Below are 15,548 nucleotides of genomic sequence, written 5' to 3'. Positions count from 1 at the left end.
TCGAGGTTTATTATATGAATTCTGCGAACAATCAGGTAAAAACAAACCGACTGATACTAACAAAAATCATTAATATAATACCTAAAAACGGGCAATAGCACAAGTTACACGCGATACTTATTTATTCACAGTTATTTACAATAACTGAACAGACGCTTTTTGTAAAGGGAGTAAACTCTAAGAGAAGCTAGAGCGTACATTGATGGGGGCAGTACGTTTGGGGTTGGAAACTGATACAGCTAAACATACTATGGATTACATTGTGTCTATAATGCTACAAGAAGAGGTTATTATGGAAGAAACAAGATGCAGATGCCAAATATATCAGTCTGCGCAGAAATACATACATACGTCCCTGGCAAAGCATTTCAAAAATAAAAATCATGTATTAACAGCACGTGAATTGCCTTGTTTGCACACGATTTTTCTCCCGTTTATACATGGGCGGATCCAGTGAAAAAAGTAGTTTTTATGCAGGAATATACAACAATTCACTGTTCTGACGTCACAATTATTACATCATAGCGTCAAACGGCATAGCTGCGCGCTGGAAAAGAAACCGATTGAAAATGGGAAAATATTTAATGAATGCCGTCAAGCATGTACTTTAAAGTCCTTGGTAACGTGTTAGAAAAGAAATAACATATCTCATTTAGTGATTTGCTCTTGAATAAAATCATTGTTTGGAGTTCAGATGCGTATTATTATATCACTCGGGCTGCGCCCTCGTGATATAATTCTTCGCATCTGAACTCCAAACAATGATTTATTCAGCGACAAATCACTAAATGAGATATATTATTTCTAAAATAACACATTATTTATATATGTAATTTATAATTTTAAGTTAAGAAAATGTAGGTTAATAAACTTTTCTAGTGTAGATCTAGACAAAACATAAGCTTATAAGACGTATTTTCCTTTATTGAGTATGCTGAACAAGGCCAGTTATGTAACATATCTTACGAAAATCATAACGTATCTTATGAAAATCTCTTGTTTCATTCTAAAGCGTAGCAATGGAAGTAAAACTCATATGTTTACAAAAGAATCAGTAAATCTACATTTCATATTCTTTTATTGTCATCAATAAATGACAATAATATCAACCATGCAGAATTTTAGGCAGAAAAAATAGAGATGAATAGCAAAGAAATCTGATCTTGATTATCTTAACCCTGATCATGCTGGACACGACTGATTCTGCCTTTGCGACCAGTGTAGATCATGATCAGCCTGCAAATCCGTACAGTCTGATCAAGATCTGCACTGTTCGCCATTCAGTCAGTGTCTTTTTGGTAAGCACCCCTGTTAACAGTTATTGGTATGGTACTGTCCAAATTGAAAGATGGACAAGTTCATTATAGAAATTTAGCAGGCATTAAAAGGACAGAGTCTAAAAAACAACCGAATCCCACGGCTAGTAAACATAGTAAAAACACCAACAAGCACGGAAGAGATAGGAATAGAAGATATGAGATATATGAAAGATGCCGAAAGATAGATAAAATTTATGTTCAATACTTTAAAACGTCCATCATTTATAACTTCATAAGAGCCTGAAAATTATAATGAATTTGTATGTGTCTTAACCTGCATATTTGGAATTTCCTAAGATACGACATATGACTGTGATCATGATCATGATGGTGTATTCTTAAAAAAGTTAAAAAGAAAAACGTTGCATGTGTATTGTTTTAAAAGTAAATTCATTGAGCATGTAATATCTAATTATATTGTTCACGTTTTTCCTTGCTTTTTTTTTTGGTGTTACTGAAGTAGATATATGTCAAATATTTTAAACATGTGAGAGAAATACTGTAACCATTAATATTTGACTTTATATCAATGGTTTTGGATTATGATTTTTTTTTTTTTTTCGTATTAAACATTAATAATTACCTTTAAACAATAATATATGAATCATATTGCAAAAAGCATAAGATACGTTATACTTATATGACGGTCATGTCATATCAGATTTGAAAGATTTTTAGAGGAGTTAAAATATGCGTTGCAATAAACGGATGCACAGCGTTGATTGATTTTGAAATGAAATCACTTGATAAATGTATCTTTTCTTGAAAATATTAAATCTTTTTAAAATTGAAAGTAGTAAAATTTAAAAACATTGCTCCACCAATCCGATCTGTTAAATATGAAATATTTTACTTTTATTACAAAATTCCTTATTGAATTGTTTATAAAGCTATTTCTTATAGAACTTTCTTTTGAAAAACACGAAAAACTTATTTTGCAGCGTATTTTGGCCTTGGGGGAATGCATATTATTCAATATAATGTATCTTACGCTGTTCCAGCAGAGTGTTCATTCTTATATTCTGGTACAAAATCTAGGGCCTTTTTGGGTCCACTGACTTCAGATGTTGGCTGTTGAAACATTGTTCAATCAAATAAAAGCACGAAAAAATCATTTGAAGATAGGTGTTTTCCACCAACTACTTCTATTTCTGAATTAAACGAGTTAACGTAGAATCAATGTCTATCGCTATATTTAGCGGACTCTACATAGTTCCCTAAGTAAGGGATGCAATATGGGATTTGAATTTTAAAAGGAACTGCTTCTGCTAATAGGATACCTATATATGAGCCGCACCATGAGAAAACAAACATAGTGGCTTTGCGACCAGCATGGATCCAGACCAGCCTGCGCATCCGCGCAGTCTGGTCAGGATCCATGCTGTTCGCTTTCAAAGCCTATAGCAATTAGAGAAACCGTTATTTATTATTATGTATTGATTATAGTTTACATATATATTGAAATGTATTTCGTTTATCAATTATATCACTTGCATACAACCTAAATATGTTGCAATGCATCCATATGATAAACAAAATAAGAAGATAACAATTTTATCATGTTTACAATTTCATTTCAGTCGTAAGCCTTGACAGTTATCATACATGTATGTAACCTCGAAATCCCGAAGGCTGACAAGAGAAGTATATTTCCACTAAGCCCATTGGCTACCATAAAGTTAGTTAATCAAAACTTTTTTGATGTGTTCATGCAGTTTTAATCGGTAAAGTATCTATAATTATCTCCGTATTTAATACAAAATGAATGCCCAAAAGCACGACGGTTCCTAATTCATTATGAGTATTGTTCTCATTTTGTTTCCAGAAAATGGTGTTCAATTGGCGGTTGAAATGTCATAAACCAGTTAACCTTTTCCTTTCATGTTATTATACTGACTCAGGTTGTGCCTATTTGTCCTATTATGGCTGTGACTTCGTATATTTTTAGTGTTACACGTTCCCGATATGCAGTGCGTGTTTCTACCGTGCATTAAGTCCTAGTATATTCAGGTGGCAGGGGAGTGCAGATTCGCGAATTCCACATTGACGTGTGGGTACCAGTGTTGAAATATCCATAGAAATCTCGTTTTTGCTTATTTTTCTTTGAAACTACTATGGACTATTGCAGATACTATAGACTACATAAAGACGACTCTCCGGTCCTATGCACCTGTCGCTTTCCATGCCAGATGTAGTGAAAATTGGCCAAATCACCCAAATTTTATAGACCAAAATTAGCCTAACCGGGCCTCACTTTGAACTCTGCCATTCATCCATTTTGTATTTTTAAATCCAATTTCGTAGCATATATGTGTAGTGCGAACATAGATGCATACCCAGGTGGTGTGGAAAGTGTCTCCCAACCACCACTTTATTTCCCTAATTTTCACTTGAAAAAAAGTGGATGGATGACAGCCGAGCGTCTGGCCGACTTTTTGTTCTGATGTTTATGTTTTAGCCTCAACCGGAAGTACGGAGCTAGGAATTTTAAAACACCCGCCATGTAGAATCATTAACCGTTCCTCATTCCCTAGATATATTAAAGAATTAATAATGATAAATAACCAGTAAGATAGATAGGCCTTTATATCTACCCTGTCCTGTTTATACAGAAAATCGACCGGGGCCAAACTACGAAACCGCTCCCCTGCCACCTTAAGTTTTTAAGATGTTTAAATAAAATAAAATGTAACCTGTCCTGAATCCTAAGACACTTATAGTGATATCAACTGAACAAAAAGTGTTGCCGTACCTTGCAAGATAGCCGGTGAATAAGCCAACAAAAGTGCCCACCCCTCCACGCAAAAATCAGCCAAAATTTGCATTCTGAATCAAAGTAACCCCGAAAAACTATTTACTGCCTTTAAAGTTAATTTCACACGATATTAACATTTTAAAGCCTTTCAAATGTTAAAACCATGTACTTTTAACATAATTTTGGTATACAAATGCAGATTACCGTACTTATCCTATCGGGACACCCCTTAAACGCCACCCATCCATCATTTGGGGCCACCCCAGCCATTATATAGCTTAATGACATTGCTAGATATAGACGCAGGTGTTGCTTTTAAACAAAATGGCATGAATAGTCATTATCTAGGCACTAATTTCTTCTTTTGGCCGTTTTATGATACGAATCCTACATGCTGGGGGTCCTTAGCTTCATTATTATATGGCCACCTACTGCCATTTTGGGACTGGCTAGGCCGAATTTAGTACTCAGAAATGAATAAAAACCACTATAGGTTACAGTTCATTCCGTAATGGGTTTAAATACATGCAAAAAGTCAATATTTGAGTGGTTTGAAAATTTGCCGATTTTCCTTAAGGTGGCAGGGGAGTGCAGATTCGCGAATTCCACATTGACGTGTGGGTACCAGTGTTGAAATATCCATAGAAATCTCGTTTTTGCTTATTTTTCTTTGAAACTACTATGGACTATTGCAGATACTATAGACTACATAAAGACGACTCTCCGGTCCTATGCACCTGTCGCTTTCCATGCCAGATGTAGTGAAAATTGGCCAAATCACCCAAATTTTATAGACCAAAATTAGCCTAACCGGGCCTCACTTTGAACTCTGCCATTCATCCATTTTGTATTTTTAAATCCAATTTCGTAGCATATATGTGTAGTGCGAACATAGATGCATACCCAGGTGGTGTGGAAAGTGTCTCCCAACCACCACTTTATTTCCCTAATTTTCACTTGAAAAAAAGTGGATGGATGACAGCCGAGCGTCTGGCCGACTTTTTGTTCTGCTGTTTATGTTTTAGCCTCAACCGGAAGTACGGAGCTAGGAATTTTAAAACACCCGCCATGTAGAATCATTAACCATTCCTCATTCCCCAGATATATTAAAGAATTAATAATGATAAATAACCAGTAAGATAGATAGGCCTTTATATCTACCCTGTCCTGTTTATACAGAAAATCGACCGGGGCCAAACTACGAAACCGCTCCCCTGCCACCTTAAATTAGTTTAGACCAATTTTCAGCGGTGTCTATGTGGGTATTCCCTATCATCATATTATCCGCGGATACGATAAAGTGGGAAGACCTTCATCTACTTAATATTAATTATCGTTCAAGGAGTTATAGTTCGATAAAATTAAACTATATATAACTCCTTGAACGATTATGTGCCATGAGTAATAAATGAAAGAAAATAAAATTTAAATATTTGTTGCTAATGTTTTGATAAAATACTATAACATAATTAGTTTGTCAATGGTATAATCCAGCTCGAAAAGATTTAAAAATATCGTCACATACACCACATATTTCCTGGTCAGACGCAAAACAAACGTACATATAGATGTATACTTAGAACTATGTCCATATGTTTTAAATATGATTTGCTTTTAGGCTACAGTTTCTTTTTTACCTGATATGCCCATCATCATCAGTCAAATTTTCTGCGACCATTGTATTCTCTAACGTTTACATATCAAGGCAAAATATTTTGGAAAACAGGTCATAGTATGCGGTAGCTTTTTCATACGTCCTTGACTTGTCTTTCTCTTTATAATTATATAGAAGTGCTGGTTGCAGGAACTCGTGATGGGTCTGGTTTAGATTTGCTTGTGTCGAGGCGGTTTACGAATTAAGTACTCAGATTATCGTACTTAAATAATCTAATATCTTTGTCCTAAATATATAAATCAAGGTCGAGACTTTTCAAGTGGGTTATTTAGACGCAAAATTTTTGATCAATCATAGTCTATCTAAGGACTTTGACTGCCCAAGATGATTACATAAACCGTGCAATATCCAATTGCGTGTATATGTTTGACATAGTCCTCAGTGCACAGGTAAGCACTTTTCAATATTTCGTTTATTTTATTCATTTCTGTAGAGATTAAGTAGTTCAGCAAGTGGAAACCTTGAGACGTTTTGCTGTACAGTATGTACTTATTCAACAGCTTGCCCTGTCAACAGTCAAAACTATTATCCGACGTGCTTTATCGTGCGATATTAGAAATTAATTGTAACATATCTATGATTTACATTTTGACTTATGTATTGAATATAGCCCTGTCATATAGCATAAACCATTGACCGATGACATGTAATAATGTAATTTATAATTTGACACATGATAAATTTTCTTTATTGTTCTCCCTTGATTGATTTCTCAAGTTTAGGTCACGAGCACCTGAAGACTCGAGAACTTTATTACTTTTGCGAACATCTAACGTGATAACTATTGAAAGAAAAAAAAATCCTTACCCCATTAGCAACATTGACGGAAACCCTTATCACTTAAAAGTTACTGGCTGTATCTTCTTGAAATATGACTATGTACAACTGTGAGGATTTTTGTAAGTCCTACATTGAAGATTATTGTTCGTTGAGAAGGAACACTTAGAATTGGTAAGTCACACTTGACTGAGCAATTGGTCTCAGAAACTGTTGCCATTAAAAGCTGGCCAATCAAACTCCGTGCCTTTAGAAATAAACTCTGATGCAAAAATTATTCTTTCATAATTAAATTGACTCTCTGGCTGAAAGCGCTTCGCGGATTAAAATAACTTAACCTGAGGATGAAAAAGTGGCGTTGTTGAAACATGCCAAAAAGCTTCTGTCACAAAAGTTAACATACGTCGCTACCTCCAAATGCATGGTCAATATGTGACAACAAACCCCATTGCGGCCCTCTCATTGTACGCAACATATTCACACACCGAATGTCCGGATGACACACTCACGGGATTTAGAACAGATACTACTAAATTATAGCCACGAATTACTTGGTCAATGGTCACTAAGTTTGTTATTTGCGAGGATGTAGACTATTAGCGCATCAAATCACAGGTAGAATGGTCTTGTCCTTGCGTCCAATCCTTGGGTTCCACACAATGATGCCCAGTACTTAAAACAGACATAGCAACCAAAATATTACATGTGGGTCATTTTATATTTATATAGATGTGCCCAGAAGGGGCAACACATGGTATTTTGCCAAACTCCCCCAAAATCAATAAAAATGCCATTAATCTATTCGTTTTGATATAAAATGGTGACAAATGGCTGAAAACTCTTAACTTTCTTGTGGTTTTGGAATTTAGACCCAATTTTCGACCAAGTGGCTCTATTTTGGTCGGTTTTGGGACATAGTTAACGCTTTTTTCTAGCATTTTATCACTGCAGTTGTCTTAATATTATTGAAATTTGCATGTTTCTGAATGAAAGTGACAAACATTGTAACGATCAAATGGATCTAGAATCAAAATTCCACGAATTTGTTAAAACAAATTGAAATATTGCTTGCACAGGGCTAAATTTCGAGGTTTTTTTTTTTTTTTTTTTTGAATGGGGTGACCTGTGATAAATTGTCGTTTTATCTAGATTTTCTTAATATTTTACAGCGAAATTAAGCCGATTCATTGTGAAATAGGTGTACCTTGAGAATGAATGCAAATTCGTGGAAAAATCAAACACAAAAACTTTCTTATAGGCTGATCACTACCAGATCAAATGTAAGCCTCCGCAGGTCTAATCACTGTATCACTTTGCATTTTATCGAAATCGGCATGTTCCTATTGCAGGCCAGGCAAAAATGGCGGCGTAAGAATATAATATCTCGTAAGAAATTGAAAGAAACAAAAGGTAGTGAATTCAGCGGACTGTATTAAACGAACTGTAGTTTTCCTATGTAAAAGTTAACACACCCTTTTCTATTTGTTTTTCTAAAATAGCGATACAGTTCTTTATGGGAATACAAGTCTCCGAAACTCTGATATGCTAGAAAATGTCGAAAACCCGTTATAAAGTAAGTGGATTTTATATGAAATAAAATGAAAGCCGGATTTAGCGGTGTTCAGCCTAGAAGAAACTTTTGCTACGCTTTACCTTGTCAAGATTTTACCCTGAAAAAAAATTACATGAGATTAACTTGTTTATTATCACTTTTCGAACACACAGTTAACAAAAGCCCTTACTATTTCGGGATGCTTAGGATAAGGTTATTTTATGAATTAGGGTACAAACCAAACTAGTGCACTGAGAATTGCCTTAATCTATGTTCGGACAGCCATAACAAGAACTTATTTATCAAGTGCGTCAGAACATCGATTAGTTATTGAGGTTTTTAAGGTTTAATACATAGTATACTGTCATAACCATAGCAACGTATTCTGTCAGCCGCTCTAATGCACAAAACAAAACACGTCTTACATCGGCGGAAGCCATTTTTGCGCTTATTTCTGATTTTAAGCAGGTTCGGTTCGGAAAAATAATTATACGAACATTATGGTCCCCTCCTTTTTATTTTTTTTTTTCGAATATTCGAATAGATGTATGGTTATAGAATATATAAACCGTACCTAGTTAAAAGCTAAAATGCGAACTACATATGCTGTAAATTCTGAAATTCTTACTTTACTTCTCACAAACGTTCTTTTGTTTATAGGTTAAAATAAGAAAGACGAATTCAAAGAGAAAAGGATACTAAAGCATGGAAAGTCAAACAATAAGGCAGCTACGACAAAACGCCGATGAAATATCCAGAATACAAAACGGAATGTTTCAGAAGCAATGTATGTTATATAGTTGGTCAATTGCAGGTAACATTAGCAGTATACTAGCTACATATACAGCTGGTAGATCACTTGACCTACTTTCATCACTATTATACATTGGTAGATACGTAGTACTTTTATTCAGATTACGTCCACTGGAAAAAGAGATAACATCTTCCGAAGACGAAATTGACCACATTTTCCATGAAGCGAGAGTAATAGCTGAACTGAACGACTCGGTAAATGCAGGCCCTCTAAAAGATGGAAAATCCTCATTACGCTGTTCATCTCTATTATTATTTGTGTTGGATCTTCTGCAAAGAAGGACCGGGTCGACCAGAAACAAAGCTATTGATGTTACAGAAGATTCCAATCGTCTATTTCGCGGTATTCCTGCTGTCATTTTCGCTATTGGGCAACAAAAGAAGGAAATTGAACATCTGCCACCAATGTTGCAAAACATAAAGGTGGTTATTGAAGATATGGGCAGGAAGACAGCCGAAGTGGTAAAAGCAGTACCTAACGTTAGAATACCAGAAGACAAACCAATACCAGAGGCGTTACTTAATAGGAAAATAGAAATTAAACCACACTCTACGTTCTCTGAACCCGAACGTCACAAGAAATATCCTGATGTTTCAAGTAAAATTGAAACGGCACGAAAACACAAGAGAGACTTTCAGCGAAATGCTTTTGGCACAGTGAAAAGAGCCAGAAAATGTTTACAAGCAAGCGAAGAGGCGAAAACTTTACCAACATACCAACTTATAAAAACTCAGAGCAAAAATATTGGACTTCTTAACGAAATGCAGGAATGTCTGAAGGCAATTGAAAGTTTTGAGAATGAAACTAAACAACTTCATCTCAAAAATGAAAAAAATCAGCATTCTGTGGCTACACACGTCACAAAAATACTCCATGCAGCATCAGATGCATTCGATAATTTGAATAAATTTGATGTAGATATCAAATCTAAGCTAGAACAGCCGAATGTTAGAGAAACGGCAAAAAGGGTTCAGGAGCAAGCAGAAGAAGGCGGCCGTGTAAGTAAGTTTGTAAATGATGCAGTAAGTTCCATGACGCAAGCAAATCAAGCAATGAATGATGTTGAAAAAGAATCTACTTCTTTTTTTCGATCGGGGATAAAGGCCAATAAGATTTTACCGTCCGTAGGAAATACAGAAGATTGGGAAGACAGAGGTGATCGCTTAGCAATGTCTGTTGATGAGCTAGCAAAACATGCTCATTGCATTAAGGAAAATCCTGAAAAGATAATAAACGGCAGTTTTACAAACAACAAACCCGCGCTTGTATCGCAAACGACAGAAGTTGCAAAAGAGTCGTTAGAGATGTCTGATAAGGTTTTAAGAGTCTTAGACCAAGAAAATGGCAGTCGAAATTCTCCGGGTCAGTTTCGCGTTTTAGAACGTGTCTTTCACCGTGTATGGCCAGGATGTGAACACGACACGGACATACAACAAACGACGATGGAAATACGTTCCGAAGCCCAAAAACTCCGCTCGAAAATCAATGAACCTGATGAGTCAGCCAACGAGTTTAATAAGTTGTCATTCGTGATAAACGGTTTAGCTATAATATTTGACCTGTACAAATTTTTTACGCTACGTAGAACACACCCAAAAGAGGCGTGGTTGCGTGAAGAAATTGAAAGAATCATTAGAAACGACAATGTAGCGGGTAGAAGGAATTAAAACTGATGGTATTGAAAAGAATTGCATTTATAGTCGTCATTTTCCAAACATATAAAAAAATGTTTAATTTCTGGATGCAGATGCGTATTTACTTACTAATTATCATCCTCCCACAAGAGCAAAGGTCTCCAAAAGCAGCAACTCCGTTTGCATTATGGTGAGCAAGCAATTTTCGTCTGTATCTTTTGACTTCTGTTTGAACAATGTCCTTCTACAATGCATGAAAACTGCGCAACCAAACATGTATACATGAACATGTCAATATATTCATCATGGTGAAAAAAACACGTCCATTTAAAGTTCCACAAAGCTTGAATTTTTATGTTTAAAATATATAATGCAGCCGTCCAGATAAATATTTTGCATGCTTAGAAAAGGCACTACTTCCAATATTGCACATGAAGTTGTACCGTACGAACCACAAAGGGTAGTAATCAGAATTATGGATTGAGTAATACTTTCTACTATACTAACTCATATTCAGATGTAGGACATTGTATGAGGTAAAAATTATCGAAAATAGGAATTAAAAAGAAATTAATATTTTTCATGTTCGTAGCAAAAAGTATGACAGCAAAGTTATAATCAAAGAATTATGTGAAATAAACATTTGCATGTTGTATTACTTGTAAACTTTGCAACATAGCTTGTATACATGTACATAATATTATAGTCAGGATAGTAAATACGTCAGTTGAAACATTAACATGTTGTATTACTTGGTAAATGTGCTACATAACTTGTATACGTGTACATAATATTATAGTCAGGATAGTGAATACGTCAGTTGAAACATTAACATGTTGTATTACTTGTTAAATGTGCTACAGAACTTGTATACATGTACATAATATTATAGTCAGGATAGTGAATACGTCAGTTTAAACATTTGCATGTTGTATATCTTGTAAACCGTGCAACAGAACTTGTTTACATGATCATAATATTATATACAATATAGTGAAATACGTTAGTTGAAACATTTACGATGTTGTATTACAACCAGTGCAAAAGAAAAAAAAGAAAAGAAAAAAAAACTTGTATATATGTACATAATATTATATTCAGGATAGTGAAAACGTCAGTTGAAACATTTGCATGTTGTATAACTTGTAAACTGTGCAACAGAACTTGTTTACGTGTACATAAGATTACATTCAGGATAGTGAAATAAGTTAAAGGAAACATTTGCATGTTGTATGATTTGTTAACTGTGCAAAAGAACTTGTTTACATGTTCAAAATATTATATTCAAGATACTAAAATACATGTGTTGAAACATTTACGATGTTGTATTACAAACAGTGCAACAGAACTTGTATACATGAACATAATATTATATTCAGCGTGTTACATGTTAAAAAAACATCTTATAATTTAGATAATTTATAAAGGTTTCTATGCTGTTATAGAGTCTGGAGTCTAGTAAATTTGCCTGTTCTATTGCTTGTAAACTGTGCAAAAAAAAACTTGTATTATTATACATGAGCATAATATTATATTCAGAAGAATGAAATACGTGTATTTAACATTTGCATGTTAAATTAAATACATGATATAATGTTGATAATTTGTGAAGGTCTCTAAGTTGTTATTGAGTCTGGAGTCTGGTAAATTTGCATGTTGTTTTGCTTGTAAACTATGCAAAAGAACTTGTATACATGTACATATTTTCAAAATCAGGATACTAAAATACGTCCATTTAAACGTTTGCATGTTAAAGTAAAAACATGTTATAATGTAGATATTTTGTGTAGGTTTCTAAGTCGTTATGGAGTCTCGGGTCTGGTAAATTTAGCAATTATTTCAGTCTTAAATGCAACAGGTAGATACATTATAGATATAATTTCAAAGCAAATCTAGCAAGTATGAAGAAGCAAAAAGTGTCTTGATTGTTTTAGAAACATGTCCGAATTATTATGTTTCGAGTTTTAGAAATCTAAATAAAAGGGAAGTGTATTAGTTGTGTTACATTTGTCTGGTTTAAGACGCGTGTTAACTTACACGATAAAATATAGTTCATGGCGACTTTTCAGCCAATTGCCCTTCCGTATATTATTTCGGTATAAAACGCTTCCTTTCTGGACGAGCAGTTGCAGTCATTCCGATTGAGGGCAAGGGCGGGGAATTTTAAGTCAGCGACCTTAACAATCTGCCAGTGGAGGCCCCTTACATTAGTTTACAAATATATTTACATCTAAAACTTTACATCAACTTTTTTTACACTATTTCAAAAACACATTTATAATTAGTATTAAAACTAATATCTGTATGAGGTATTTTCATTTCAATTTTAACGTTTAAAAGTCAAATGCGCATGATTTTCGTGCGTAAATATAATAACAACGACAGTATGCCTAACGGTTTTTATTCAGAGAAAGACCCTAGATGCTCTTCTGTGTGGACAATATTATCCTTGTAGAACTAACGACCTGCCTTTAGTCAGAATGTTCCTCGCGCGGTTAGTACATCCAGCGGTGACGTACATGTATGTAAAATATAATTGTTTTATTACCTCCCTTTTTACATAATGTCTTAACGTCATTGAAACGTTTAATGAAAAAAGGCGTTTTATAGCATTGTTTTGCATATTTTCTACCTAGATAAGCACAACATTTAAATACAAAGCGGAAGTGGGTAAACTTCTTTACAATACATTTGTAAATGAAAAAAACATATAGACTTTTAAACAACCTTAAACCTTGTTAGCATAGTCATCACAGTTTCAGATGTAAGACAAACAATATACAGTGATCTTATTGTCATGTGTATTTGAGTAACGTCCCAGTGTAATGTTAGTTTACCATCATCCCAGATCATATATAGAGGGAATCACCATGAAAAAAACTGGTTTATCACTTTATATATTTCTAAAAATGTCCCATTCTTTAAGCAACGATCATGCACATGCTCGTCTGTATAAAAGACTACATTTACAACATGTAATGAATTCATTATATTTGATACGCTTTAGGATTTTGCAACTGGTATAGAGAAGTTATTAAAATGTTACAATGAAAACATGATATTGTAAATAAAAGAAATATAAGGCAGTTATTGAAATGCTTACATAAAGAATTAGGAGCTGAAAACTGCATAAGACTTTTATCATTTCAAAAGACAGCATTTTTAGGAAAATAGGAACAAGAAAAAATAACAGAACAGGTTCTGTTATCATGGACGAATAACCTTAAGATCAGCTATTCTTTTCTGGTAATAAAACAAAAAAAAATGCACTACAATATCACTGTATAAAGACACCGTGTATTTCCAATTAAATGAGAATAGTACATCGTATTTTTTTGGTGAAATTTGATATATGTTATCAGTAATAACATGAGGATTCCACAAACAAACAAAGTTTAGTGTGATTCCGACTTGTAGTTTCTAAACAGTAGATGTTTAAGTGAAAATATGTAAAAGCTATTGTCGAAATAAAGTATGTGAATAAAGTCTTAACTCCATCTACACATCACCATGGTTGCAGTCAAATAGGTATATTGAAGTCTTTAATTTGTTTTGTTTCAAGAAATCTATTTAAGTGACAGCCTTTAGTTATCTCTGGATAAAACTATAAATTTTACATTCCATTTGTTGTTACTTTTTTGCTGAGCAGGTATGTTTTTGTCCAGTCTACAACTGCTGTTTTTATAGTAATATACTCTCCACTGGGACTTGAACCCGGACCTCTTCCTACATGATGTAAGAAGCATTCTTACATTAAACTATGGAAAGGAAAACTAAATCACATGTTGTAGAACTGGAAAATACAATATTTTGGCACATTTATTTGTAATTAGAATAAATTTATATACATTGTAATGACAAAGTGAAAACGTATGGTTATACCTATTTTCCTTCAACCATTCTATTTTAAAACAAGAGTTCCTAGAAAATGAAATGCCCCCCTTGATGTATTCAGTTCTTGCACAAGAATAGAAATTGTTTGGTCACTGAGCACCGTTCTACTGTTCTGGGTCAACGTGGCCTTGACCTTTGACCTACTAACCTCAAAATCATTAGGGGTCATCTGTTGATCATGATCAACCTCTGTATTAAGTTTCATGATCTTAGGTCCAATCGTTCTCAAATTATCATCCGGGAATGGTTTAAGTCTTCCGGATCAATGTGACCTTGTCTTTTGACCTCAAAATCAATAGGAGACATCTGCTGGTCATGATCAACAACCCATTAAAGTTTCGTGATCCTAGGCCAAAGTGGTCTCAAGTTATCATCCGGAAAAGGTTAAATTGTTCCAGGTCACTACGACCTTGACCTTTGAAATTCTGACCTCAAAATCAATAGGGTCATATGCTGGTCATGACCAGCCTCCCTATCAACTTCGTGATCCTTAGGCACAAGTGTTGTTCAAGTTATCGTCAAGAAATGGTGTAATCCATCCGGGTCACTGTGACCGTGACCTTAAAAACAACAAGATTCATTTGCTGGTCATGACCAATCTCGCTTTCAACTTTCATGATCATAGGCCCAAGCATTCTCGAGTTAACATCCGGAAACCATTTAACTGTTCCCGGTCACATGGACCTCGACCTTTATCCTACTGACGTCAAAATTAATATGGGGTCTTCTGCTGGTCATGACAAACCTCCCTATCAATTTTCATGATCCTAGGCCCAGGTGTTCTAGAGTTACCTTCCGCAATTGGATTAATCTAGGGACAGACCGTCCGGCCGACTGACACCTGCTGAACAATATACACCACCTTCTTTGAAGGGGGCAAAAATGAGAATTTGAAATTAATCCAGAAATATAAATTCTATTCCTCTACAATTAAATAATATATGCTACGTATGTGCACAGTATGTCCCATATACATGCGTGCATTCAAATATTAAATATCGCTCAGTTAATATTTGATGTTTCCTCATGTTAAACAGCCATATCTATTGAACTGGTGTCATTTGAACCGTTATTCTAACTATTTTACTTTTTTTGCAAATATAAGAGTATATAAAGGACACAAATTAC

General features: G+C 34.5%; 1 protein-coding gene across 1 annotated transcript; it reads left to right on the top strand.

The window, feature by feature from the left end:
• The first annotated feature begins 6,038 nt into the window (after nt 1–6,038).
• Nucleotides 6,039–12,519, top strand: LOC123564917 (uncharacterized). The gene is made up of 2 exons (XM_053537555.1): nt 6,039–6,138; nt 8,739–12,519. The coding sequence occupies exon 2, from the start codon at nt 8,784–8,786 to the stop codon at nt 10,557–10,559; it is 1,776 nt and encodes a 591-aa protein (XP_053393530.1). The 5' UTR covers nt 6,039–6,138; nt 8,739–8,783; the 3' UTR covers nt 10,560–12,519.
• Nucleotides 12,520–15,548: the final 3,029 nt, after the last annotated feature.

The sequence above is a fragment of the Mercenaria mercenaria genome, chromosome 2 (assembly GCF_021730395.1).
Source record: "Mercenaria mercenaria strain notata chromosome 2, MADL_Memer_1, whole genome shotgun sequence".
In the NCBI taxonomy this organism is placed as follows: domain Eukaryota; kingdom Metazoa; phylum Mollusca; class Bivalvia; order Venerida; family Veneridae; genus Mercenaria; species Mercenaria mercenaria.
This window is presented reverse-complemented; position numbering and strand designations above follow the sequence as displayed.